The following is a 25,413-nucleotide window of genomic DNA, read 5'->3' on the forward strand; positions in this document are numbered from 1 at the left end:
GCCCGTAAACATGCTTTAATCAGGATTTTAGATGAAGCCTGAAGTTACTGTTTTTATTTGGGAAGAATTCCTCAATTAAATTTCCATGTCTCCATATAGCGCTGTGGAGTATTTTTTTTTATAATTAGCTGATAATATATGAGAGGTTCTGGACATGGACATCAAGGAAGTGGGGCTTCAGCTTCACTGATAATAAAAGTTTAAATGAAGACTCAAATCTGCTGGAAGAAAATTGTTAAGAAAACAATCAGAATTCTGACTAACGTGACATAATTAACTTTTCAGCAGAGAACAGCCCCTTTGCACGAACCATGTCCTTTATTCTTACAGATCAGAGACTGAAAACCACGGCCTTCCCTGTGCCAACTGTCTCTTAGAATAAACTCCAGACCCTCCCCCTTCATCTCCACATACTTAATAATATTAATAGAGCATTAAAATATTAATGCTAGCAGACAAGGTCTTTCATAAAGCACATAAATGAATTCATTCACTCTAGCTCATTAGCTTAATCGTCAACCTTTTCACAATGTAACTGATTAACATTTTCATTGTTCTTCCTTGTTTTTCCTTAGACTTTTACTTCTTTGGGGATCAAAAGATCTCTGAATACATAAGCTCAACAAATATCTGTGCCCAACTGTACAATAGAAATCACTACAAGATAGCTAAGTAAAGGCTTTCACAGCTCATACTTCAAAGGTACTGCAGGAAACAACCATTTAAGAACCATTTTTATTTGTATGTTTAACGCGATTATACACATTCATGAGTCCAACAAGATCTGCACTGTGACATTAAAGATACAGTACAATAACATTCAACATGAGGTACTTCATATTTATATATCTGTCCTTTATAAATAATGCTGTAAGCCTGCTAAGGTCAAACACTGCTTCAGCACAAATGAGTGCTGTGATCTGAAGTTAGCTGTATTTAATTACAAAAAAAAAAAGAGAAACAAAAACTAAACAACAAAACAGTTCAGTGCAATATGGATGTAGAAATTAAAATGCTTACTTAAATACTATTTTAGATATGCAGAAAGTATATTACATTATACTCTCTATCACAGATTCCCATCACCAGGAAAATCAAACGTACAATTAGCAGAGGTGGCTGGGTACAGCTTAAGACAACCTAGGAAATTCTCTGCATTAACATTATGCTTACATGCCAGGTTGATGTTCTGCAAGCATCAGCCGTATCAATGTGTTCAAGCTCGGATACTACTGCTAAACTGACCAAATTCACACCTGGACACCTATTTAAGTGCCCTGATGTCTAAGGTGACTGGAAGTAGTCACCTTCTCATATGGCAGTACCTGTCAGCATCAAGCAGGGCTCAGAGTCAAGCTGCATTGTAGGCATCAAAAGGTGTTCTGTGGTCCTTTTATTTATTCATCCACATAAACGGAAACAAAACAAAAAAACTTTACATGCAGCAGCTCCTAAAACCTGGAAAGGACTCAGAGGAATTAAGCTATAGGTAGCTTTGATCCTACTTTGTCAAAAAGATTTAACAAAACCAGCAAATAAAAATAATAGCTCATTTTCTACATATTACAGCTATACAGTATTCTGATCTCCTATCTGTTCCAGCCACTGTAGCGGATAGCTTACCTTTAGTTGCAGATAAACAAAAAACAAGTGAGAACCAGAGTTTAGCTCTACCAGTGCAGTACTGATTTGTCCCACCAGCTGAGGCACCTGCTTTTTCCCCTGAACAACTCAGAATGCAGCTTGCTTCTGCAAGCAACTTGTCAGTCTGATAATCACTCGGAATGATTACATCTATGTCAACCTCTTGCTGTAAGAAAACTTAATCAGCTGATTAGTGTCTTGCTCTGCTTCCAAATGTATTTAAGTAAACGGAACTGCTGCTCAAAACGTTGTCTACAAGTAGATGACTGTTACTTCTCAACAATCTTAGATTCTTTTCTGCAGTCTCTTCAACTCTTCCTCCAGTCCATGCAACTGTATTCTTGTTTAATTTAGGCTGCACATCTAAATATAATTAACTAGGGATTTTTTTTAAATCTCTCTGGGAGTTTTCCATGGAGCATTCTGCTTAGATTTCACTAACAGTCTGGATTATGTACATCTGTTACAAAAAAAAAAAAGCCAAAACGTTTTCTATGTATTTTGAGGGTATTTACATTTCAGAAAGAATGTTGCTTACACATACACACACACATATATGTATGTATGTATATAAAACATTAAACACTAAGATGGGTAAAAAGCATAGAACTTGTAAGCAGTTCTTCATCTGCCTCTTCATCAAGGCTCTCCTTTATTACCTAGAGGGAAGAGCTGAGCTTTGGCCATAATGTATTTGATGTCTATACTCCTGTTTTCCTTACCTTGGATGGTGTTTTGGACACTGCAAAGATGTATTGGCACTTTATGACGGCCAAAGGCCAGGGTTTCAACTGTCAAGAAACACCTAAAAGTAATAGTATCAAACTGGTAAGAGATCATATGGGAAAACATTTTTATTATAAAACTGACAAGAGAATATAGGGTTATGCTACATTAATGTGTTGATATAATATAACATTAACCTTGAGACTGTCCAGAGAATCATTTGGTCCTCTCATTTTCTTAAAACGTACACAACAAAAAGAACCCACTTCAGAGATGAAATAAGAATGACATACATTACAATAGGTAGTGTCCCTTTGAGATGCAACTGTCACAATGCAAGGGTGAAAGATTTTCTCATGTTTAAATAGTACCTGTATCTCTTATTTACACTGATTTCCTTCCCTGATAGAGTTGTGATCCCTAATGCTTTTCCAGAAATGATGCAGACATATGACAGGAAGCTTGAGAAAGAATTCAGATAAGGGAAAGGTTCCACACTGCATAATCCCCTGATTGATGTTTGACTATAGGCAGTTGCAAGAGGTCCATCATTAGCACATTAGAGAAGACTTTCTCCTCCTGACTTTTATCTGATGATATAGGCTAACTGTAATATGATCACAGTTGGGAATCTTCTTGTCTTTGTCTAAATTCCACTGATAATGTATGGTTATAAAAAGAAGAAAGCTCATATTACAGGAAAAAAAAGTCCAAGTCAGGATTGGTACATTCTTTTGTTCCTCTACAATCTGTCTCTGTAACATTTAGGAGGAAGAAATAAGAACAAAACCAAAACCAAACAGAACGGTCCTGCATTGAATTCTAGATATTAACCCCCATTTATTCAGCATGGGTTCAAAGAAAATCTACTTAAATAGCAAATCAACTTCAATGTAGCAAAATTAGGTCATGGGAGTAGAGGCTTAAACCTGCATATACAATTTGAACATGTTCAAGTACTTCCTTGCCCTGTAGGTGGGTTTCCTAGAAGATGAACGCTGAGGGTAAGCTGCCAAGCCCAGACCCCTCCTCACTGTAAACATGTCCATGCACTGCGGTCAGCATGCTGAGTGGCTTCCTGAAAGCTGCTCACTGTCTCCTCTTCCCCTGCAGCCATCCCAACAGCCGGCCACAGGAGAATCTCACAGGATAAAGGTATAAACCTATATTTTTTTTGGTTTACAACTGAAGCACTTCTTTCAGCTCCCATGATCAAAAGCAGCTCAGCTTATTGGAATCTCGTAAGTTTGAAGAGCAGACAGAAGAGAACTATAAAAAAAGGCTTTTCATTTTCTACCCCTATCTCCCCTAATAATTACAAGCAGAGAGGAGGAAACAGAGAAAGAAAACTGATCAATAAAGACAGTGTTTAGTGGAAGGAGTCCTAGAATCCATGAGATACAAGAGGGGGGCATCCTCTGGTGATTCACAGGTGCATCAAAGCAAGGATCAGCATCACCAGCAAACAGGCACCTCTCTCATAAAGCCTTTAACATTTGTGTGTTCCCAAAAAGCTTCCAGTTTAAAGTTGAATATTACATTTAAACTTTATCACCAACAATGCTACAAGTATAGCAAGCCGGTAACTTGCCCACAGCGTTTGTGACATATTACCTGTACTGATCATGTATCTGCAGACAGAAAGCTAAGCATCAGTAGGTCTGAACCAGGCAGGTTCTTCATAGGAAAATGCTGTCTCCACACACTTCCATTCAAGCATAAAATATCAGTTCGGGAATCTGCCCCCCCTGTACCCCAGTGCCATTTGTACTGTCCGAAGAGCACTGAAACTGAACAGTCACTTTCCCACACTGAACTTCTGTCATTCCTTCCTGTCCAAAGTAGCTGAGTTCGTTACCATCCAGAATCACGCTAGCTGTGTAGAAGGTGTCAGGCTCAATCTGCACTGGATATTCAAACCACACAGGAAAAGTGTTACTAGAACCATCTGAGAAATATTTACTCAAGTTCTGGCCTAGGATAACTCCTTGCCGTTTGAGTTCAATCTTGGCACTGTACTCTGCCGATCCACAGCTGGAGCCGTACAGCCCAAAGCCAGCAATGAACACTCTTTTATCAACAGCAAACTGGATGCTGTCACACCGGCCCCTGTAACGCCACTGGTTGCTGCGGTAAGCACAGGACTGGAAGCGGTGGCACCGCTGAGGAACGAGCCCTTTCCGGGGCTTGCTGACAAACTGCAACTCTGGCTTTTTGGCAGCTGTGTACCAAAGGAAGATATCATTGGTCTCGTTGAGGGTCAGAATCCCAGACTGAGCAGCGCCATTCGCAAAGTCGTCGAGTGCCATGGTGGGGATGCGAATCAAGTACAGAGCCTTCCCCAGGACTTTGCGCTTATTCTCTATGGTAGCCGTCAGCTCTTGTCGCTGACACTCCACTTCGGCCCAGTTCAGAGCCGCTTCGAAAACGACAATTTCTTTGGCATTCAGAGTCTCCCTTCGGAGAATGCTTTCAAGCGTCTGAAAATCAATGTCACAGAAGCCCTCAGACTTCAAAGCTAGCTCGGCTTGGGCATCAATCACTTCCCAACAGCGCTGGGTCAGGTCAGGTTCCTCGAACAGGCAGCTCTGGGAAAGCAGCACGCAGGCGTTCTTTGCGCTTAGACTTGTTTCTAGAAAGTTAACGCAGGCACGGGCAAGATGAGGGACAATGTACTTCTTGGCAGCATAAAGAGTGGCCAGTACAGTATCTGCAGCCAAATCAATTTCATCGCAATAGATGTATCTGAAAGGAAACACAAGCATGTAATGCTGCTGCTTAATGCACAAGGATCATTTGTCAGTAACACCTGAAAGTTACAAACAACGAATATTTAAATTGTTCCAAGTTAAAACTAAGCACTGCTTTTGGGGAACATTGATTAAATTCATAAGGAAAGTACCAGCTAAATTCACCACTCATGTAAGATGATGGGAGATAACATGCTTAAATCTAAGGTGAATAAAATTTCACATTTGGGGCACATGCTGTAAGACAATGGTTATGTTTCCAAAGCACGGTCCCCTCTCCAGCTCTGTTTTCCTTCCGTAGGTACTTTGGCTAGTGACAGACTAACCTCCCCAAGAGGGAGCTCGTCAAGTACTGCCTTACTTGGCTAAGGCAATAGTCTGGAACAGGTGCTACAAACAGTACTCGGACTGGATGTCCCAAGATGGAGAACGATGATGATTCATTGAGGTATATATAAATACAAGAGCGAGAACAAGTTTATTGGTAATAACCAGCTGGTCTCTCAGAAGAGAAATGCTATCAAAGCATATCAGGTGCTACCCATCTTTGTAATTACTAGCATTTTAACAAGGCAATGAAACACACAGGAAAAGCAAAAGGCACAGAAAACTAATTTTCAGGTTTATTAATGCTTACAACATCCTAGCTCCACTAACACAGCATTTTGTTTCAGTCTCAGTGCATAAGGAGAAAAAAAAGCTTTTTACTGCCATGATAGTGTCATGAAAGAGACGAAGGTGAAATTCTATTTATGTGACTAAACTGCTGGGATTCATTGCTTGGAGAAATGAAGCATTGTACAGTTTGTTCTTTTTAATATCTCATGCTTCAGGGACCCATTTGCAGCTAGTGAATGCAATGTGTTAAAACCATGTCAAATGCAATTTTACTCTTCACGGGGATAAGCAATTCTTGATGGTTATGGTTGATAAAAACATCTTCCTCCAGTGAAGCTGGAGTTGTATGCAACCCTGTACTAATTAATATGTTTTAGCTAGCAGGTTTCCCAACACAATGCATTTTTGGTACTACAGAACGTGCTTATCAAGGGGAACTAGTACCTACATAGTAGGTTGTTTGTAGTTGCAGATAGCTTTATTTGGATGGTTTGCAGGTTTATGGTGATATCTTCCAAGCCACACCAAGAAAATGTGCTCAGAGTAGACTGACCAAACAATGTAATAAATTTTAAGAGGCTACAGAGAACAGAATACTCATACAGACATCTCCCTCCCCCCTTTTTTTAAAACACACCTTTGTTACTTGGTTTCAACTGGGCTATTTGCAACAACAAGGGCTTAGGCCTTAACGTCCTTAACTGTCCCAACAAGCTTTCAGTTTGTTTGGTTTTATGATTCTCCTCTTTGCTCTCCAACACTTTTCTCCCTTCTATTACTTCTCATTGCCTGCTAGTACAGCAGAGAATGATGACATCTGTTTTAAATTGAAATAGTACAGAAGTTGCTAGTTTAATATTCATGAAAGCGAGGAACTAATATCACTGATTTACAACAGACACAGCGCAGATCAGCTGTCAGCAATATTCCACACTTTGCACTCTGCCAATGTACCTCGATTCTGGTTGACAATTACTGATATCCTTATTACTCATTATTCAATTACTCATCCTATTCTTAAACAGAGGATTCTGCTAGACCATAGGGTTGATGGTTTAGTAACACATTCATTCTAGGTTAAAGTGAGACTGCAGTTCTAACTTCAACAGTCAATATTAAGGTAAGACATATGCATTAAAGACACCAACTCGGTGTGTCAGCAGGATTATGAATTTTAACAACCTCTTAACCCTATTTTTAAAACAATAGAGAACAGCAAAATCAATTTTAATTGGAGAATAATTACTATCTACCAGTCAATATTTCCTATGTTATATCTTGCATCTTGCAATACCTTGTCCGATGTTCACTGTAAGTAAACACACTATATAGTAAAACACGAAAAATATTTAAGAATTCACTGTCTAAGGAAAAAAAATAATATATATTCTTACAAAGATTATAATGGGTCCCTCCTGGCTATGGGAAGGAGCATATGAAGGAGAAGACTGCTTTGGGATGGACAAAAAGTCTTTTCTTTCTTTAGCATCAGTATCGTGAGCTTTATACCATCCGCTTCTCACAAAAATTGCAGGCAACACTCGTGGGAAAGATTTCCTGGGGGGTGAGGAGCGAAGGGGGCCAAGACTCCCCCAAGCTCCGCCCAGTGCAGCACATGCTCAGGATAGTGCAAGGAGGGGAATGCTGCACTGCTGAGCAACATCCCTTCCCCATCCCTGCACCATCACGGCTGCAGGCAGCCCCGGCATTCGCAGACACTGGAGCACTCTGCAGGCTCAGACACACTGCATCAGTTAGCGCTAGGAAGGTTAGCTCAACATCCACAAAGACCACAAAAAGTTTGTGTGGTCTTCTGCTTTTTTAAGTAAAAGCTTACAGGGTGATGAATTTCGTGGTTCTGGCCATGCTCTCCAAGATATTTCCTGAAATTACCATGGGCTAAATAATTTGCCAAGACTTAGGTTATCAGTATTGATATTCTCTTTTCTAGGTTTGCTCTCTGAACATATTTTTTCATGACAATGATAAATTCAAAAAGCATTCAGTTTTTAGATGGCAAATCACATTTAGTCACAGCGATATAGATTTGCTGTTCAAAAAGAAAGTAGGACAGGACTCTGAGTATCTTGCATTTGTGCCTTGTAAAATTCTGCATGAAAGTAAAGCCCAAGTCTGAGCTCTGCAGAAAACACCTGCAAAAACAGAAAGGCCCAAAGCAGGGATCTACAACGCACCTACCGATATAATGCCCTAACTTTGTCCTACATTCCAGGTCTATGCAAAAGCTGTGACTTCAGCTTCTCCTTGCAGTTATTTGCACGGAATGTTTCTGATGTTCAGAATAACCTATAAAAACCGGTACGCGACAAACTCTGTATGCAACTTTGACTGCTCCTCTACAGTGCCACGGAAACACAGAAGAAAAAAAAAGGAATTCTTTCTGTAATCACATGCTAGCCAAAACAATCTATGGAATATAATAAATGGTTCGCTAGTGATTATACCATTACATGCAATAAACCCCACAGCACGTTAAAAGGATTACCATTGGATACTAACGTATAGTCTAAAGCTGTTACTAAAGCTGAAGGGAAAAATGCCTCAGAGGCACAGCAGTTCTGCAATTGGGAATTTCTCTTGAAAAATCAGAGTTTATAGATACATTCAAGGACAGCTCAGCAGGGAAACTGCTTCATTGTGTTCACTTGGAAACGATAGCATTTCTTATGCAGTTTGCAAGAAGAAATCAAAGACCTAGATAAATAATGATCATGTAAACTGACTTCTCACCCCCCACACACAGTTGGAGTAAAAACCACCCTATTCTTGTAAACAGCATTTTTAGCACTTTCCAGATGCATATATATAATAGATGAGGGGAAATTTAATTTTCAGTGCAATTTAATTTTCAGTAATTTATGGTCATTTTTCTAAGACAAGACAGACATGTAGCACATTTAAAAAAGAGCTGGAACTATGTTGATATACAAACATAGCAATTCTGATTTTTGTTTTTCTTTTTAACTTTTCACTTTGCAAGCAAAGTATAACAGTGCTGTTGTGTTGTTGTTTGTTTTTTTTTTTTTTTTTTGCTACAGCTGACAATTCCTTTTAGTAACTCCATTCCTTTGTGTAATATGTGGTGACAAATCAAATCAATAGGCATTACAGTATACAATGTGCCCAAAGATCCCCTGTCAAAGTCATTATTTATAACTGCCTACATTAGCCTAATATATGCGTGCCTGGAAGTAGAGGGGGAGACCAACATGAGGTAAAAGTTTGAAATACTTGAAACACAAAAAAAAGAATATTTTAAGCAATTGCTTTCGTTCTGTTTACACACAACTCTTAATACATTGCTAATGTCACAGTTCAAGTATGTGTACATCATAAACAAAAATATATCCAGCAGATGAATGATGCTTACTTCAGCATTGCAAGAAAAGCAGCAGGCTCAACATCTGGTATACGGATTTCATCTTTGTCCTCAGCAAGCTCTCCGTAAAACATCGCGTGGAATACCGAGCTCCCAACAGCCAGGACATACTGTTGAGAAAGGGAAATCTTATTTCATGCTTTAAGCCGAAAGCTCTGCCAACAAAAACAATGTGGGAGAGCCATTCTGAAGATACCAGGCTTCACTGACAGGCAATAGACACACTTCAATGAGAAATGGAGTCGAAGTTAAAAACAGAATTACACATTTTCCCCTTAGTTTTACTCTCATGGGCATATATGCATTAGCTACTGGAAAAAGCTCATATCCACTACAGAAGTTAACTATTTCTAGACAGTCTCAAGAGTAATATTAATCAACAGCATGAGCAGTATTCCTAACTTTACAATGACTGCCTCAGATACCACAAAAAAAACAAGGGACAGCATTCCACTGCACGTAGCCTTTTAAAATACAGAACTAAGCCTGCCTCAGAAGAGCTGAGTCTCCCTTGCTACGTCCTGGCATAACCGTGGGAGCTCTCCTGCTATCCCCCGCACAAAAACTGATAATGCAGCTGTTGCTTACTTTGTGTCCTGGCAGCCGCTGGGTCCCACCTGGTGGCCCGACCACAAAATGAACATCTGCCATCAAGTCATTGTTGAACATCACTGCATTTCTACAAACATAGGCAGCGTGTTAATTTATGGTGCCTCGTAACTCCGCACTTGCCCCGGACTGAAGAAATCAAATTTCTTAACATGTTAAAGTTACACGATAATAGACTGAGAAACAGGTCGAACAGTTTTAAGCTACTTTACACATCAGTGCACAAGTGTACTGGGAAAAAGCAAAGCTGGGGAGGGGGGAGCAATAAAAAAAAACAAACTTACAAAAACTTTTCAAAAGGTGGCAATCAGTCAAGAGCATGTATCACTGAAAACCCCCACTAAGGTCTACAAGCAAATCTTTATGGGTATGCTGCAGCTTGCAGCAACATTTTTATTTACACAAACAGCTGCACTGTCTGGAAAAGAGCTATCAAAATAATTTCCATTAGCCAAATACATTTTTCACACACCATGGAAAAAAAAAAAAGATAGAACAGTGTTTTACTCAGCTAATAAATAACTAAAAGTACACATTTTGTGACTTCTCACCACTCCATCCAAAACACAAAAATGAAGTGTCCTGAACTTACCTCTCTCTGATGGTTGGATAAAGTCCTTGCCAGTTTGGTGCAGGAATAGTGTTGTTGTTATTGAGATTTTGCTGGTGGTACTGCTGGACAGCAGTTGTATTAGTGTTGGCTGGTTTCTTTCGGGGAAAAATATCAGCAGCCATCTTCTTCTTCTTTTTGGTCTTCAAGGTAATGATTTCATAGCAAACTGGAGGCAATTTGCTGCTACTACTGCTGCTGCTGCTATTTCCCTTCTTAGAGCTCTTCTTGGACCTGTTCTTGACTGTCTCTGGAAGCATCAAGAAGAAGGTGAGACATTTCATGTTCTTTCCTTTCTCATCTACCATGAGTATACTTATCTGTACTGCTAGATAGCCTCACTAGCTCAGAACGTTAAAAAATGCACATGTAAGCTGTTAAACACAGGGCAGCAGAGCTGACAGTTTGTTTCTCTTCCAGCAAGGCAAGGTGACCTTTCCAGCATACCGACTAAGAAACTGCCTTTAAGTTTGATCCAGTACTCGAATTGTTAAACACATCCCCATCCTTCCAGCCAGTTTTATTTCTTTCCAGGTCTCCTGACCGCGAACCGCCCGAAAGCGCTGCGCCCTGCCGGGAGGGTAGGGCAGCAGCTTCCCGCCGGAGGCTCCGCGGCGTGCTGTCGCACCGCTCGCCCGCTCAGCGAGCTCAACTCGTGCGATGGAGGGACCCGAAGAGAGTCGGTGTTGCAGCCCTGCAGATGGAGTCAGCCGGCGCTCGGAGCCAATGGCTGGAGTCACCGCCAGCGATTGGAGCCAGCCGCACAGTGACACCTATTGTAACGTGCGCGGTGCCAACATGAAAGCGACAGCAGTGGCGCTCCGCAGTTGAGACGCAGCGCTAAGGAAGGAAGGGACCGCCACGCACGGCTGCATAACTGCACGGCTGGCCAGGGGCAGGACAGGCAGCTTCTGCCCTCCTAGGTGCTGCCTGGATTTTCACGGGGGAAGCAATGAAAAGTTGAAATCAGGTAGAGAGACGTATTTGAGCCTCAGTGTTTCTGTGGGAGCTCTTCCCACATGCAATTGCTATTAGCATGGCTCCCTATGCCCCTGGTATTCCCACAACCCCTCCTGTAACAGTTGTGCAGAAAGAGCTCGCTATAAATATCCGAGCCAAATTAAAGCAAATCAGCTAGCAGCGGAAAAGACGGCGATGCGGTTAAACAATCCCTTTCAGCGGAGTTTATATTCCAGTGTAACATGAATAGAGATGAGGTCACAGCTTCAGCTTTAACTCCTTATGTTTCTCGATAATGTAACGGCCTTTGACAGGGGTCTCAAATCACTAAGCAGCGTTAATTAGGCCAGCTTACACCAGACGTGGCTGCACCACATCAGAAGAAAACTTCTAGATGTGCAATCAGATTAAAGCAAATCAGAGTGAATATACTTAATCAATGTTTCAAAGCATTAAATGAAAGGCTGAACAATTTAGCGAGTCTCAGGCAGAAATTGTTCCTTGAGATGCAAACGCATCCTGATTTTATTAACACTTTCTGAAATAAACAGGATATAAGCTATGCCAACCAAACCATTTAAATAAGAAAGAAGACTAATTTTCAGTCATTAGCTTACTTAGAACTTAAATATAGAACAGATTTCCTTAATAGTAGGTCAAGTGTATAAAAATGGGAAAATATTGCCACTTAAAAAAAGGCAGAGAAGAAATATTCAGTATTAGGTGTCAACATTTCACACCTTAAAATACTGGCTGGGTTGATAATTCAAACGTCATCCCAATGATTTTCAAGTTTTAAAGAAAAAATCCTCTTTCCTCTTAATGCAAGCCTAGCCATATGTAGCTTTAACTAATTTTGCTGGACAAGAGTACAACATCAAAAGAAAAAAAAGAGCAAAAGTTGGTGGAGAATCAGTTGACCTTGCTGAAACCCCTGACAGTCTGCCACTGACTTACACTGAGGCACAGAAGTTACTCAGGCTGTTTATTGAAAATCCCATTGGGATTGCTTGAATCGCAGCTACGGCTCCATAACATGTAATCTCAGAACGTCTTTAAACCCAAGGACTGTAAAAACCTCAAGTGCAGATATTTCAAAGATTATCAGGTCTCCTGAAGAGATGCTCCACGTTAAGCACTAACTAAAACCATTGGCAGCGGCCATCCCAAGGCTTGGCTGCAGTGGTTTGATAAGATATTATTTCCAGACACACGTCTTTCTCCTCTGTCTGAAGCTCACAGGGAAAGATGCTTGTCCATGCTCAGCTGCTGCATTTCACAGCCCAGCATCTCAATGCAAAGCCACCTTCGCTGGTAATGTAAAAGGAGATGGCGGGTTATGGCTGCTGTGGCTGAAAAAACTGGGAGACATTCCTAAACAGATTAAGAGACAGGTGAAGCAATTTCCAAAGAAATATTTCCTAGCAAGCTTTCTTCCCCCCTTTCTTATTCTCCCTCATTTTTCTTTTTGATCTGTGACAGATTCATTTGGGTCAGAAACTAACAATCTTAGCCGCATTAAATTGTGGAAGTAAAAGAAGGGGTAAAAGGGAAAGAAACTCATCCCACAGATGGGATGTTTATAATTGCTCACAGTGGAGGATTTACAATGTGAACACAGCAAGTATTCTCAGCATAAAATGTGACCTTGTTGGGTTTGTGTAAGTTTTTTTTTCCCCGCCTTACGTAAACTTCCGTCCCTTCTAGTTACAGTAATAACCTGTTTGCCATTGCACTAGGAAAAAAGTAAAAACCTTAGAGATACTGAATAGCCATGCATTCATCAGAAAATCTAGTGAAATTCAGCACTGCCATTGGCAGTAGGAGAAAGGTAACAGAGGTTAGGAGATTCATATGGGAGATTTGGTTTTAATTCCACAAATCCATTTCGCTTACTAACAAATGCAAAAAAAATCAAGGTCCTCGTACACTTTTGCAAACTACTTTGCCAAAGAGTCCAAAGATTATACACATAATAAAAAAGGTCACTGGGAGGCTGCAGAAGGGAAAGGGAATGACAGACAGACTCACTGGCTACCTCAGTTTGGGAAAGACTAGTGGTAAACGTGAACCAGGAGTCAGGCATACCTTTGACTTCTATAAAACACAACACACATACTTATAGCATGTTGTGCTCTCACGGGGAAGGAAGAGAGGAAGAAGCTGCAGCTGAAGTATGTTCTGCCTGAACCCAAAAGTCAGACAGACCCCTAGTAGACAAGACAACATCTGTGTAAAAGGATAAAAATCCACCCCAGTAGGTAAAAAGCCCAACTGGCAGCTCTGTCAGTTCTTAAGTCCCCCATCAAAACCTGGTCTGCTGGAAATGGAAAATGTTGATGACTCCACAACTTTTTCATAGGAACTGCTGAGTTCTGTTATGACCCTTTTACAAGCTTTATACCACCTTCTACTGAACTTTATTAGCTCAGAACAAAGTGACATATACCAATTATTAGACCCATGTGAAGTGGGGAAAAAACGCGCAAAGAACTGGTGCTACTTGTACTCACTATTTTTTACTGTTTTGGCAACAACTTCCACATATTTTCCCATAAAAAAGTTTTCTTCTTTTATTATACACATACTGTTAATGACTTTACAAATCAATGTTAGCAATCAGTAAAAGCAAGCTATGAGCTTCTCCCTGTTGAAAGGCTAGTCATAGTCTCAAGTTCCAATCAGTCTGTTTCTGGTGAGAGGATCAAGGAAACTGATCTTCTCTTACCCAAAGATCTATCCATTTCCAGAAACTTGTTATGATGTTTTCCTTATTTTCTTCAGTAATTCACATTTTTCTTTATTAACAGAACTTCATAAATATAACTTCGAAAAAAAGGAAATTCATTCTTCAGACATATTAATATTTATAAGTAATCAAACCGGAAATATTAACTTCAAGGGTGTAGGCAATTCCATCCTTAAGTCTTAACACAAGTCTAACGAAAATCCTTCATGCCAGATGTGAGGAGTTTAGCAAAAAACTATATTCTGAGGCTGAATCACAGAATCATTAGGGTTGGAAAAGACCTCAAAGATCATCTGGTCCAACCATCACCCTACTACCAATGTAACCCACTAAATCATGTCCCAAAGCACCAAGTCCAACCATGCATCAAGTTTAACCCTTCTTTCAAATTGGGAACAAGTTATGAACCCTTGGAAATCAGCTCCTGGATAAAAATTCTTAAAAACAAACAAACAAAAAAACTGAAGCATTAATTTTTAAGTTTAAATCCAAATGCATATAACATACCTGCAATCCCAGTTTCAATTATCCTCTAAGATCTCTAAGTAATATGCTTTGAAACCATTGTGAGGACTGGCACAGGAATCATATTGCCCAACTTTTGGTGCAATATATATATTATGTAATAATTGTGTGTATATATATATACACACACACACGCGATTATACCTTTCTAAAGGTAATTTACACTCAAGAAATCATTGAATTTCCAGGGTTGATGGGGGTACTCTTCCTCGCATTACATCAGTCTCTCCTTATGCAACAGCAAGCATACCAAAATTTTCTGTTTTTTCTTCTAATAGGTTGTACTTTTCCTGTATCACATATTTACAGCTCTGCTCTTCATGTAGTAATAGGAACTAGACAAATCCCTAAAAAACAAGATTTCATCAAAATTCCCAATGGTCTGTCGCAACCAGATCCTGAACTGAGGAATGAATTCCAAGTAGGCATTGAGAAAATGCGTATATTTTTTTTTTGTAAAGTTGCCAAGTCTTTCCCTGGGCTGTTATTATGCCTACGCATTATTAAAATTCTTTGTTTAAATTCTGGATTCCCCAATGAAGCACGTTTCAGACGGTACATCTCTATTAACCAAAATAAATACACAGTGTTAATGTTTAACAAATCTACCTGTCCACTGCTACTTCTCATTTAATTTGACTTTTTACACACTATTTTTTAATCAGTGTTTAATTCTAAGATCAAATAAACAATAAAACCAAGAAAACCAACCCACACAACTGAAGAGCCTAATTCTGTTTACCTATTTATGAATTATTTAGTCACTTGGAAGAACCCTTCCCCATCACCATTCAAACCCTCCTGTTGGTAAAAATGCTCACTTGGAAAGGAGACTGATAGCTCTGCTCTTGACTTCGTCAAGTAAAAAACACATTACAATTGACAAAGTTTTCCAACCTCCTTGCTCTCTCCCAAGTTACTGTTTGGCAGCACTGAAGCTAACCAGGAGTGGTAACTGTTTCTGACTGTTGCATGGAAAAGCTGGCCCTCAAGTCTTCCTCAGTAAGGTTCGCTAGGGTGAAAATGAGACAAGAGCAGGAACAAAGATAAAATTATGAAGACTTTCAGAGAATAAGCTAAAATAAGGGAAAAAAAAAAGGAGAGAGTGTTTCTTTCTCTGAAAAGCCAAGAACAGAATAGCATCAGAATAGAAAAGCATCTGGAACCAATGCTAGAAGCTAAATTGTGTTTTGCTATAGCTGGTATGCTATACTAGCAACATGCTTGTTGGCAAATATTCCTCCCAACTCTGCCTAGTGCTTATTATGGGATTTAAAGAATGAGGACTTAAACCCTTTGCATAATTCTATCCACAAATATAGCTTTTACATTTTTTTCCCTAACCGCCCTCAAATGCTTTAAAGGAAACAAAAGCAGAAAGACCTGAGCAGCCCAATCATCAGGTGAATACAAACTTTTATAAATCAGAAGTTTAAAGAATAAAATTGTCTTTTATTCTCCCATTATTCTGTTATTTGCTAGCATATAGGCTATATTTCTACACATCACTTCTTACTGGTCTCCCTATCAAGACAACCTTAATCTTTCTAATGTCCTTTTTGTATCTGCAATTATTTTCATTACCCCTTTTTGATTTTTACAGCAATAGCCTTTTTGAGGCAAAGCAACCAAACCAAAACACTGTATTTAAGAATAAGAAAAAAAATTTACCCCTTTATTTACTTCCTGATGCAATCCACTTTCTGTGTGAATTTTAGTTGGCTCACCATAAACCTGTTCCAAAACCAAGTGCAACACTTTCTACTGTCATTTTTTTCTTGTTTAGCTGCCCAAAGTTTGCAATTTAACTGCAGTGAGAGGTTCAATAACTTAGTATTTACACCCAAAACACACTAATATAACAGAAAAAAGACTTCTTTACACTTTTGAGTTTTGCTTTTAAATTTAAAAGGTTTTGTTTCCAGCTGGATAAAAATGTAGCTAGCATATTAAAGTGAGAAAGGAAAAAAATGTTTAAGTTTCCCCAGAATTTTCATTATCAATTCAATACTGTGTATGCAACACAAATGACATTCTATATAAACCATAACTGTATAAAGACTTATGTTTAAACAACCTACAGTGAACAACATATTTGATCCTGTTAGTGAATTATCATAGAAACATTCCCTTTTGTGCATATGAAAAGAAATTATGTGAAATGCTTCATCACAACACGAAATAAATGATCTTACCAGCCTGCTGAGACACATTTCCTAGCGTCATAGTTTAGGAACTGCAAGTAGAAAATATCCCAGAGTAGAATTTGCCATTTATTTTATGAACATTCATTTGCTGCTTGATAGTTCAACGTAAAAACAGGAATTATAAATAAATGTGTGAGATGAGAAAACCTTCAACATAAAAATGAAAAATTCTATCCGAGATTACAGGACATAAACTGTTCTTCTAATAATTTAAAAGCAACAAATTACACATTTCTTCCCCATCACTACTGCCTAAGCTTGCCCATTTCATTGCATGTTTTTTTCCTCATGACAAATTGTGGGGTCAAAAAATAAGTTCTTTCTTAGTGGCTGCCTCTTTTGTGTGTGTATGTTTCTAAACATATGGCAAACCTGAAAGCATTCAGCCCTTTCCTAAGACAGAGGTCAACTTTAATTCTATTCTGCCTCTTATCAAAACTGACTTACAAAGGCAAGATCAGATAGCTCAGGAAATTGGTAATGAGATACAGTGGTTTTCATCTCTAGGTCACTAATTCTAAATTGACCGAGGTCAACAGTAATCAAAAGTCATTAGCATTTAATGATCATTCAGTGCCCTGTGAGAAAGAAGCTAGTGATCTTAGTGCACTTTAGAGAAACCACCACTACAATTAGTACACATGCTGGCTATTTCAACAGGGAGATTGGGATCGGATGTCTAGAGACAGGACTTCCCTTCCTATCTCACAGACAGATCTCCCTTATGTAGACAAACCTTAATACTAATTTTAACTTTGTTCAGAAACTACTTTTTTTAAAAACTGAACAGTTAAGTTAATACAGGATCTACAAAGGGCAGGTAGAAAGATGACTGCTCCTGTTCCCTTACATCAGTGGTTCCCAGATGTTTTTGTTCTCCTACACACAGGTCAGTAAGTCTGCAAAATGATAGACAACTCGTCAGTGAGTCCTCACTTTTGAAAGCTGATGGCACTAGAGGAGTATCCACCCCATGAACAACCACAGGAGGAACGTGATCCAATTGAATGTGTTAGCGCAGAATTCAAGGACTACATTTTCACATGCAGATCACCTGTTTTCATGTGAAACCACACTGTGGAAGTACCCTGTGGGACATAAGAGGGAGGAGGATATTGCTAAGACCCACACAGTAACTGTTCTGCAGCCTGCAACCTTCAGTCTCCTGAGATCGCCATGCTCTGAAGTGCTTCAAGTTCACAGTTGAGCGAGGTTAAGAAAAACAGAGGAGACTTGAAAGGTTAGGTGTTGTAACAAACACCATGAGGGTCTGCCATCATGAAACTACATCAATCCGTTGGACTCTAAGCTTCACCAGACATGAAATAGCTGGCTTAGAAACCCCAAGCAGATCAGTAACTGGGCACACTAGTAGAAGAGCACACCTGGAACCATCCAAAAGTAGTATTTTGAATGAGTCAAAAATGGGGAAAAATTGGTATAGCTTCTTGTTTCCAATGCATTTTAACTAACAAAAGAGAAGGACCATCCCAGTTATTGGGAGAGGAACAGATTAGTCCCTTATCAAAGCAAGTATCTGATAAGAAATGCATTCTCAAACACGGTGGCTCTCATTTCTCAAAAGTGGGTCTCAAAACCCAAGAATAAACACTATTGGATTTTTTTTTTAAATTGTTTAATAACCCCAATTTTCAGGTATTAGGGACCGATCACTGCTAACTTGAGCTGTGTCCAAATATTTCAAGGAACAGAACCAAACACTGCATCCATCAGACTGCACTGCACTGAACTAACCTTCTTTGGCCACACGTCAGCAGCTGTGGATCTTGTTACTTGCCCTTAGCTTTGCTTCCAGACTTGCCCAGCACGTGCAGGTTCTGTTTGGATTTATAATGGTGATTCCACAGGGGAATAAAAACATTGACAAAGTTTTATCAGATCAACTGTTCTACAAAATCAGATATACTTTCCTCTGCTGCAAGTACTTCAGCCACACTTGCCTATTAATTCAGTCATGCTTTAGCATTTTTATTAATTTCTCCTCCTCTTTACAAGTAAATGGCAGCTACTTTGCAGTAATAAAGTTTTGAAAGGTGGACATGTATATACCCAAATTCTGGTTTCAGGTTATATTTTTAAGCATCAAGACATATTTGTGTAGCAATGTTAGGGCATCCTAAGTGCTTACTCTCCTTCATGATAATGCTGTCTTACTAACCCTGTGACATCTCAGAATTGTAGAACAGGAAAAAAAAATGAAGAAAGAGGAAGTAATCAAACATAAGAGCATGAAGGTATTTTAAGGGATTGTATTATGCACATGTACGTAAGTTTTACGTATTATAAAACTTCCGTAGTATGAAAGCCTTTACTTTTTCTTCGTATATATGCAGCTGTATCACCTTGGTCTGACAGTCAAAACAGCACTAAGAAATCAAATGCACCCAGGTGTACTTTGTACACCTTTATATGTGCATTACACTACCCTAACGTCACGTGGCATTCATGTGAGCTACGTGCCTCAACAGAAACCAAGCAAGCTGTCTAACAGGGCAGGGATTTCTTTCACCCGAGTTAAACTGTATGCTGAGGACTCTAAAGTAAGGCAAAACACTCCAGCAAAGGAGCAGCGTACATGTTTCCGCTGTAAATAACAAGCAGCTTGCCTCAGCTCCTCCCCAGCTGTAAAGAGTATGGCTTGTGCTACGTAAGCAAGGTGACACACTGAAAGCAGCGTGTGGCACATTAGGGATTAGATTTTAAAGGGATTTTGTTCCATCAACTCTTATAAGCCTACATATAAAATCCCACAGCTACCAGGTGCAAGCAAACGTGCTACCTGACTGAAGAGTTACTTTCTTCTCATGCTCTCAGAAAATCCTTGCAACCAAGCAAGCTTTGAGCAAAATAGGAGGCAGCAAAGCTATAATTCTAGAAAATGTCATTTTCTGAAGTAAAATGACTCCTTTAAGTTCTTCAGATCGTGAAGAGAAATTGCAGCTAGGGTGGACGCAAAGTGTAACCTGGCACATGAATATCCATCCTGTCACAGGCATATGTTATCAGCAAGTCATTCAGAAGTGTACTCAAGTGGTACATGATCCTCTGGTAGACTGAAATATTTATTCAGGATGCCAGGTAACATGATGCAGGTAACAGGGTTGGACAAGAAGGTTTCACAAGGTGCCTTCCAAACCTGTTTTCTGTGATTTTACACCCTGTGTACCCAGGATGGCCAGCAGATGTTCACAGATCACCCGTCTGCCCATCAGTGTTTTAAATAGCAAGCATTTCACAGACGTTGCCCTCACTTGGTCTTTTTACTCCAGCATGCTTAGTTAGCAAACTCAGATGGGCTGGTAGGATCACAAAAGAGATGAGCCAGGCCAGAAAAGCAGAAAGTGCACAAATACAAATGAAGTGACCTTTTACCTAAGCTTTCCCCCAGCTTTCTGACATGCATACATATAAGGCACTTCAGAATTAAGGCACAGGACCGGAATTCAACTTTACAGAATAAATCAGAACCGAATAAAACCTGCACTGCACAAAGCTTCTAATCTTTTCCTTACAAGATTGCCATCTCTTATTTCCATATTTTGCCTTATCCAGCAGCTCCTTGAAAGGAAAACCGTTGCTTAGTTATGTAGTGCCTCAAAAAATGGGGCTTGCCTGCCAGCTCAGGTATCTAAATACTTCTGTAAAACAAATCAACAGCCTGAAAAGTTTTCAGCTAGTAGAGAGAATATCACAGTAGAACTACCTTAAGTGACCCAACAATGCTAATGCTGGCATGAATGACGTCTTGCTGCATAACTAGTTGTTTGCACAACTTCACAAAAGAGATGAAGACCTAAATTTCTTCTGACAGCATAACGCACAGCCTATCAGCAGCAGACCTCTGCTTTAACCAAACCTACCCTAGCCCTAAAGTTATCAACATAACACCCATTTAGCAACTTTAGAAAAAAAAAAAAACTATCACACAGTCTAAGTAGCAAGAATACATGCTATAACAAAAAAAAAAAAAAAAAAAAAACTACTGCAAGTTGTATCCCTTTCCTCAGCCTTACAAGGCAAGCTAGAGGAATTCCGGATGGCTTCTGAAAGGTGTTTCCTCCAGGGCAGAGCTGAGGATCACTGGAGGGGAAATATGAGGAAAGTTACGGTGTATTATGTTGCAGCATACTTACTGTGAGGGATTTAAAAAAGAAAAAAAAAGAAGTACTGCACTCTACTTTTGATTTTGGCAATCCTACAGAACTTACTGCAAATGAATAAGGTCCTAAGATATTTAATTTGCGAAGTTAAATAGCCTAATTACGCCAAGATACAACACATTATGACATACTGCACTTCCTTTCTGCAGGAAACGATGAGACCAGAATAAAAATACCAAAATAAAAACTATTTTAAGCCTGATTCAAGCATGGAACAGTTACAGTTGACTCCAATACAATGCTGTACACGTACAGCCCAACACCACCTTCCTCTGCAAACGCTAAACAAAAAGTGTTGGACAGAGATTAAACCCTGGAAATAAAGTGTTGCAAAGACCAGTACCAGCACAGAAAACTGACACCAGAACCTTTCAGACATAACACAGGTAGCCTTTGTTGTTTTAAGCGGGCATGCTTGTAATCCTGTTAGTTACACTGAAATATCCTAACTTCAAACTTTTCCCCCCTTCAGGGGAGCACAACCCTCAATCCCCGATTTCTAAACACCTCACCTTTGAGGAAACAATCCAGGCAGACGAGTTTACAAACTCCACCTGAAATTTACCACCACTGGACTCTCTCAGACCAAAAACTTGCAGAAACACCAGGCGCTGGGCTTTGGGGGAACACATGGACACTGGGCCAACAGGGAAAGGGGAAGGGAAAGAGCATTTTGGTCAAACTGGGCACTGCCACCAACCTCTCCTCTGCAAGTTTTATTTAATGGAGAGTTAAGCGAGTTTTGCTTAAAAAATCATAAAAAATCACTATTTCAAGCAGAAGAAAAAAGGAAAATGAAGGAGAGAAAGCAACTTTTGGGTTCACCCCACTGTGAAGCGTTTCCCCAGAAGCAGCTGAGAGCCCCCCCCGTTCACCCCCACCCCCCTCCCACACACACCCTGGGGCCCAAAACCAACCCCAAACCCCCAGAGAGCTACACAGGGACCCCTGCGGCGCTCCCGGTGCCACACCACAAGGGTCTCCCCGCTTCGAGCCCCCCAAGTTTCACCCCCCACACCCGGCGACGCTCAGGTGCGGCCGCTCCGCTCCTACCCCTCCCGGGGCCCTGCGGCCCCTGCCCTACCCCCGGGGCCCGGCCCGGCCCCCTGAGCGCCGCCGCCCCCCGGCACCGCCCGGTACCGGCCGTGACCCCCCCGCCCCGGCCCCTCCACCCCGACCGACCTGAGGCGCTCCCGGCGCGGCCCCTCGCAGCGCCACGCGCGGCCCCGCCTCGGGAACGCGCCCGCCCGCCCCGCGCGCACGCGCACGCCGCACCCCCCCCCCCCCCCCCTTTCCCTCACAACTCCATGGCGGGCTGAGGGGGAAGGCAGGGCGAGGTAGGCGCCTCTGGCGGCTTTAACTTGACAAAAGTAGCAAGTGAACACACAAAATTGACAGAAATAGTAAAATTTAAAAAAAAAAAAAAAACAAAAAAAAACAAAACACACGTGAAAGTACCCCGCTGCGGGGTTAGGGAGTCTCAAAAACGCTGGTTTTACCATAGGGCACCAGCCCCACCTCAGAGATGAATAGACGTGAGGGGCCGGAGGGCTGCAACCCTCCGTGGGTGCCCTGACATGGCAGCCTAGCATGGCCTTGGGCCCAAACCACCGCCAAGCCCCCGAGCCCCTTCAGAAACACGTAGCCGCATTGTCAGGGTCAGCAGCCAGGCTTATCCAGGATTTCATAAATACAGGGCTCCTCATAACGCTGCTCTACCAGGCCACAAGGGAAATTAAGATGTATTGCTGGCGTTTAGTTTTAAAAGCCTAACAAAAGGCTTTATTTTGAGCTTTAGTGTTGTTTCCCCCACCCCAATGAAACAATTATTTCTGGAATCAGCGTTGTGCTCCAGCTTTGGTCCCTCATGTACATTCATTTACCTACATTATAGATGTTATTTCAACAGATACCTTCGCAAAGTGAAATTAGGCGTATCTGTGGATAATCAGTGCTTCGCTTTCCCTGTTTTAATATTGTAGCTATTAAAATAGATAAGAAGCTACCCAGCAGCAGTAGCAACCATATATGTATACACTTTATAGCTCTTATGGTTTTTACCAATAGAGTACATGCTTTAAATTATAGCGTGCAAACAATGATTTAATTGGGACTTGGGAAGCTAATGAAAATATTCATTGTCTAAACTGAATTTAAACAGCAGGGTTAGGCCTAGATAACCACTGATTTTCCATCCTGTTTTCAGAGGGAAGGGAAGAGTCCCTTTTGCAGCTCAGGTAATTGAGTCAGGCAAGTGGCAGAGAGAAGCCCTGTTCTCCAGTTCAGAGAAAGGCTTTGTTTCGCAACCTGAATTTGTGATCCCATAGTGGAAGTGTGCTCTGGCCATGGAGTCATTCATTACACTCACCTGATTCACATGTCCTCTTTTAAAAACACAGAGGACACTACAGACTAGGGCTAAACTCACTCTTGCCTTGGTGCCCTAGAAATAGCGAAGGCCTACTAGAGCTTGGTCATGGCTTGGTGGTAAACAAAGGGGGTACAACACGCACTGGCAGCATGCAGGCCTGCCAGCTGGTGAAGTGCAACTGTTTGATTGCTTTTGGATGCTTCCCATTTTCAGGTTATATGTTGTACGGATCATATTCCCAGTTTCAGTTCCCCAGGACAGTCTGAAGGTTACTCGGTGTTCACAGATGGCTTTCAGATGGAGAAAGTCACTGAGTAGTCCCTAAATGAAGTGCTCCTTCCAGTAACACTAGTTTTACTTTTGGGGCCCTCACAGCTCTTGGGGGTTTCTAGCCCTGGTGGGGCTGGGTGTTGATGTCCCCATCTCCTCATGTTGAAGATGTTGCACCCATAGCCCAAGAGCAGCTGCAGTGAAGGTTTTTGGGCTGCTCCGTTATAGCTTTGGGGTCTTGTCTGCTCTCATCCAGGTTTCCAGGCAAGCTCCAGTGCTGCCAAGAAAGGTAAAGCTGTGCATGGGAGAGCTGAAGTATTTTCATCAGTGTTTACAAAGCCATTTAACTGGGATGGGTTCTGCTACATAGTGGTGGTAGGAAAATGGAACCAAATATTTGTGTTGAGTCACATTCAGACTTGTCTGTTCTCTCATGTCACAGGCATATTTTCCAGGTATTAAGCAGCACTTTCCAAAGACACTAAATTGAAGAGGCATTTTGAAATGTTCATTTTCCAGTTCAGCTTGCATGCTGGGGAGGTTTTCCCAAGTGCTGCAGAGTATAATTACAATTTCTCCAAAAGCATCATCCCACCAGGTGCTTTGCTAGTGCTGACCATTCCCCCACCCTATGTCTCCCCTCTTAAAGCTGCCCTGAGTCTCTCCACACAGCTTCCTGGAAAGGTTATCATCTTATATTTAATAGGGGGAGAAAAGAGAGCACAAGAGATTTACCGCAAGTGGAAGCCATTACTAGAGCAGTTATCAAATGAAAGAACAATATAATAATGTCTAGCCATAAAGATATGAAGAACTGCCTGTCAGAGGCAGACACCTGACTTGTAAAATTAACTTCTGCAGCTGCTGCTAGCTCTTTTTGGCAGTCAGGACAAGGCCCTTGCAGCACAGGGTGAAACCCCCAGGGGTTTTGCAGATATTCAGGCTAGAAATTGGGCGCCCAAGCCAGGAGCAGTTGGAGGGAGACGCACTAGCAGCTTTCCTAGAGCCAAGGATGTGAACAAAACCGAGCCAGCGGAGCTCATCCCCATCCTGCCATCCCCAGTGCAGTGCCATGTCCCCTGCATTTATTTAGGCATCAGATGCCTCCAAAATCTACTCTGTGTTATCTACAGCAGCTCATTGAGGCTGGTGACCCTGAGTTTTGGGTTAATTATTAACTCACTAAGAGCAGAGGGTGTTGAATTTTGTCTGCCCTTTAACCCATAAGGTCAGGACACGCAGGCTATGGAGCTACAGCCAGAAGACCATGATTTCCAGTCTAGCATGCAGGCACATACAGTTTTCCTCATCTCTCCCAGTTCTGCCCTCCACCAAAGATTTGGGGCAGGAACTCCTTTAGGATTAAGCAAATTGCTATCAGCCTTTCCAAAAGGAAAATACATGGACTAGTAGATATGGGTGTCCATTGCAGAGCAGGTATTCATTTGTCATCACCTGCTAAGATAATAACAGAGAGGTAAATGCACAGAAATACCAGAACCCTCAGCGTGAGTTATGGCCTTAATCCAGAGGAAGATGACTTGCACTCAGGCTGCTTTAATATCTTGTAATTTCAGCTTGCTCAAGAGCTGTATGGGATAAAGGGTAGCCTCCATGGAGCAGCCATACCTTGTTTTAGAATTGTTATTTGCAAGCCTGGAAAAAAGCAGCAGCTTGTTTTCTCCCCTTCGTCAGCTTCCCCTGCAACCACACCAACTGCTGCCACCACTCTCAAACTATGTCACACCAAATTTAGCAGCTGGGCAGGTGACCAGGATGTCCCTGACTGATAA

General features: G+C 41.1%; 1 protein-coding gene across 8 annotated transcripts; it reads right to left on the reverse strand.

Annotated features, from left to right (window-relative positions):
- On the reverse strand, nucleotides 1-22,227 carry BTBD3 (BTB domain containing 3). Of its 8 annotated transcripts, none has more exons than XR_007708155.1 (7): nucleotides 22,162-22,227; nucleotides 10,340-10,607; nucleotides 9,727-9,817; nucleotides 9,130-9,248; nucleotides 3,985-5,115; nucleotides 2,367-2,449; nucleotides 1-218 (listed from the first exon to the last, which is right to left on the reverse strand). XR_007708155.1 is itself a non-coding variant. In XM_035552954.2 (5 exons), exons 2-5 carry the CDS (start codon nucleotides 10,480-10,482, stop codon nucleotides 4,083-4,085), a joined length of 1,386 nt encoding a protein of 461 aa, XP_035408847.1. In that variant the 5' UTR covers nucleotides 10,483-10,607; nucleotides 22,162-22,227; the 3' UTR covers nucleotides 632-4,082. The 8 variants fall into 8 exon arrangements, 3 of the variants coding, with proteins under 3 accessions (XP_035408850.1, XP_035408846.1, XP_035408847.1); XR_007708154.1 differs by lacking the exon at nucleotides 1-218 and adding an exon at nucleotides 633-1,382; XR_004779670.2 differs by lacking the exon at nucleotides 1-218 and adding an exon at nucleotides 633-1,390.
- Nucleotides 22,228-25,413: the final 3,186 nt, after the last annotated feature.

The sequence above is a fragment of the Cygnus atratus genome, chromosome 3, assembly GCF_013377495.2.
Source record: "Cygnus atratus isolate AKBS03 ecotype Queensland, Australia chromosome 3, CAtr_DNAZoo_HiC_assembly, whole genome shotgun sequence".
NCBI lineage: Eukaryota > Metazoa > Chordata > Aves > Anseriformes > Anatidae > Cygnus > Cygnus atratus.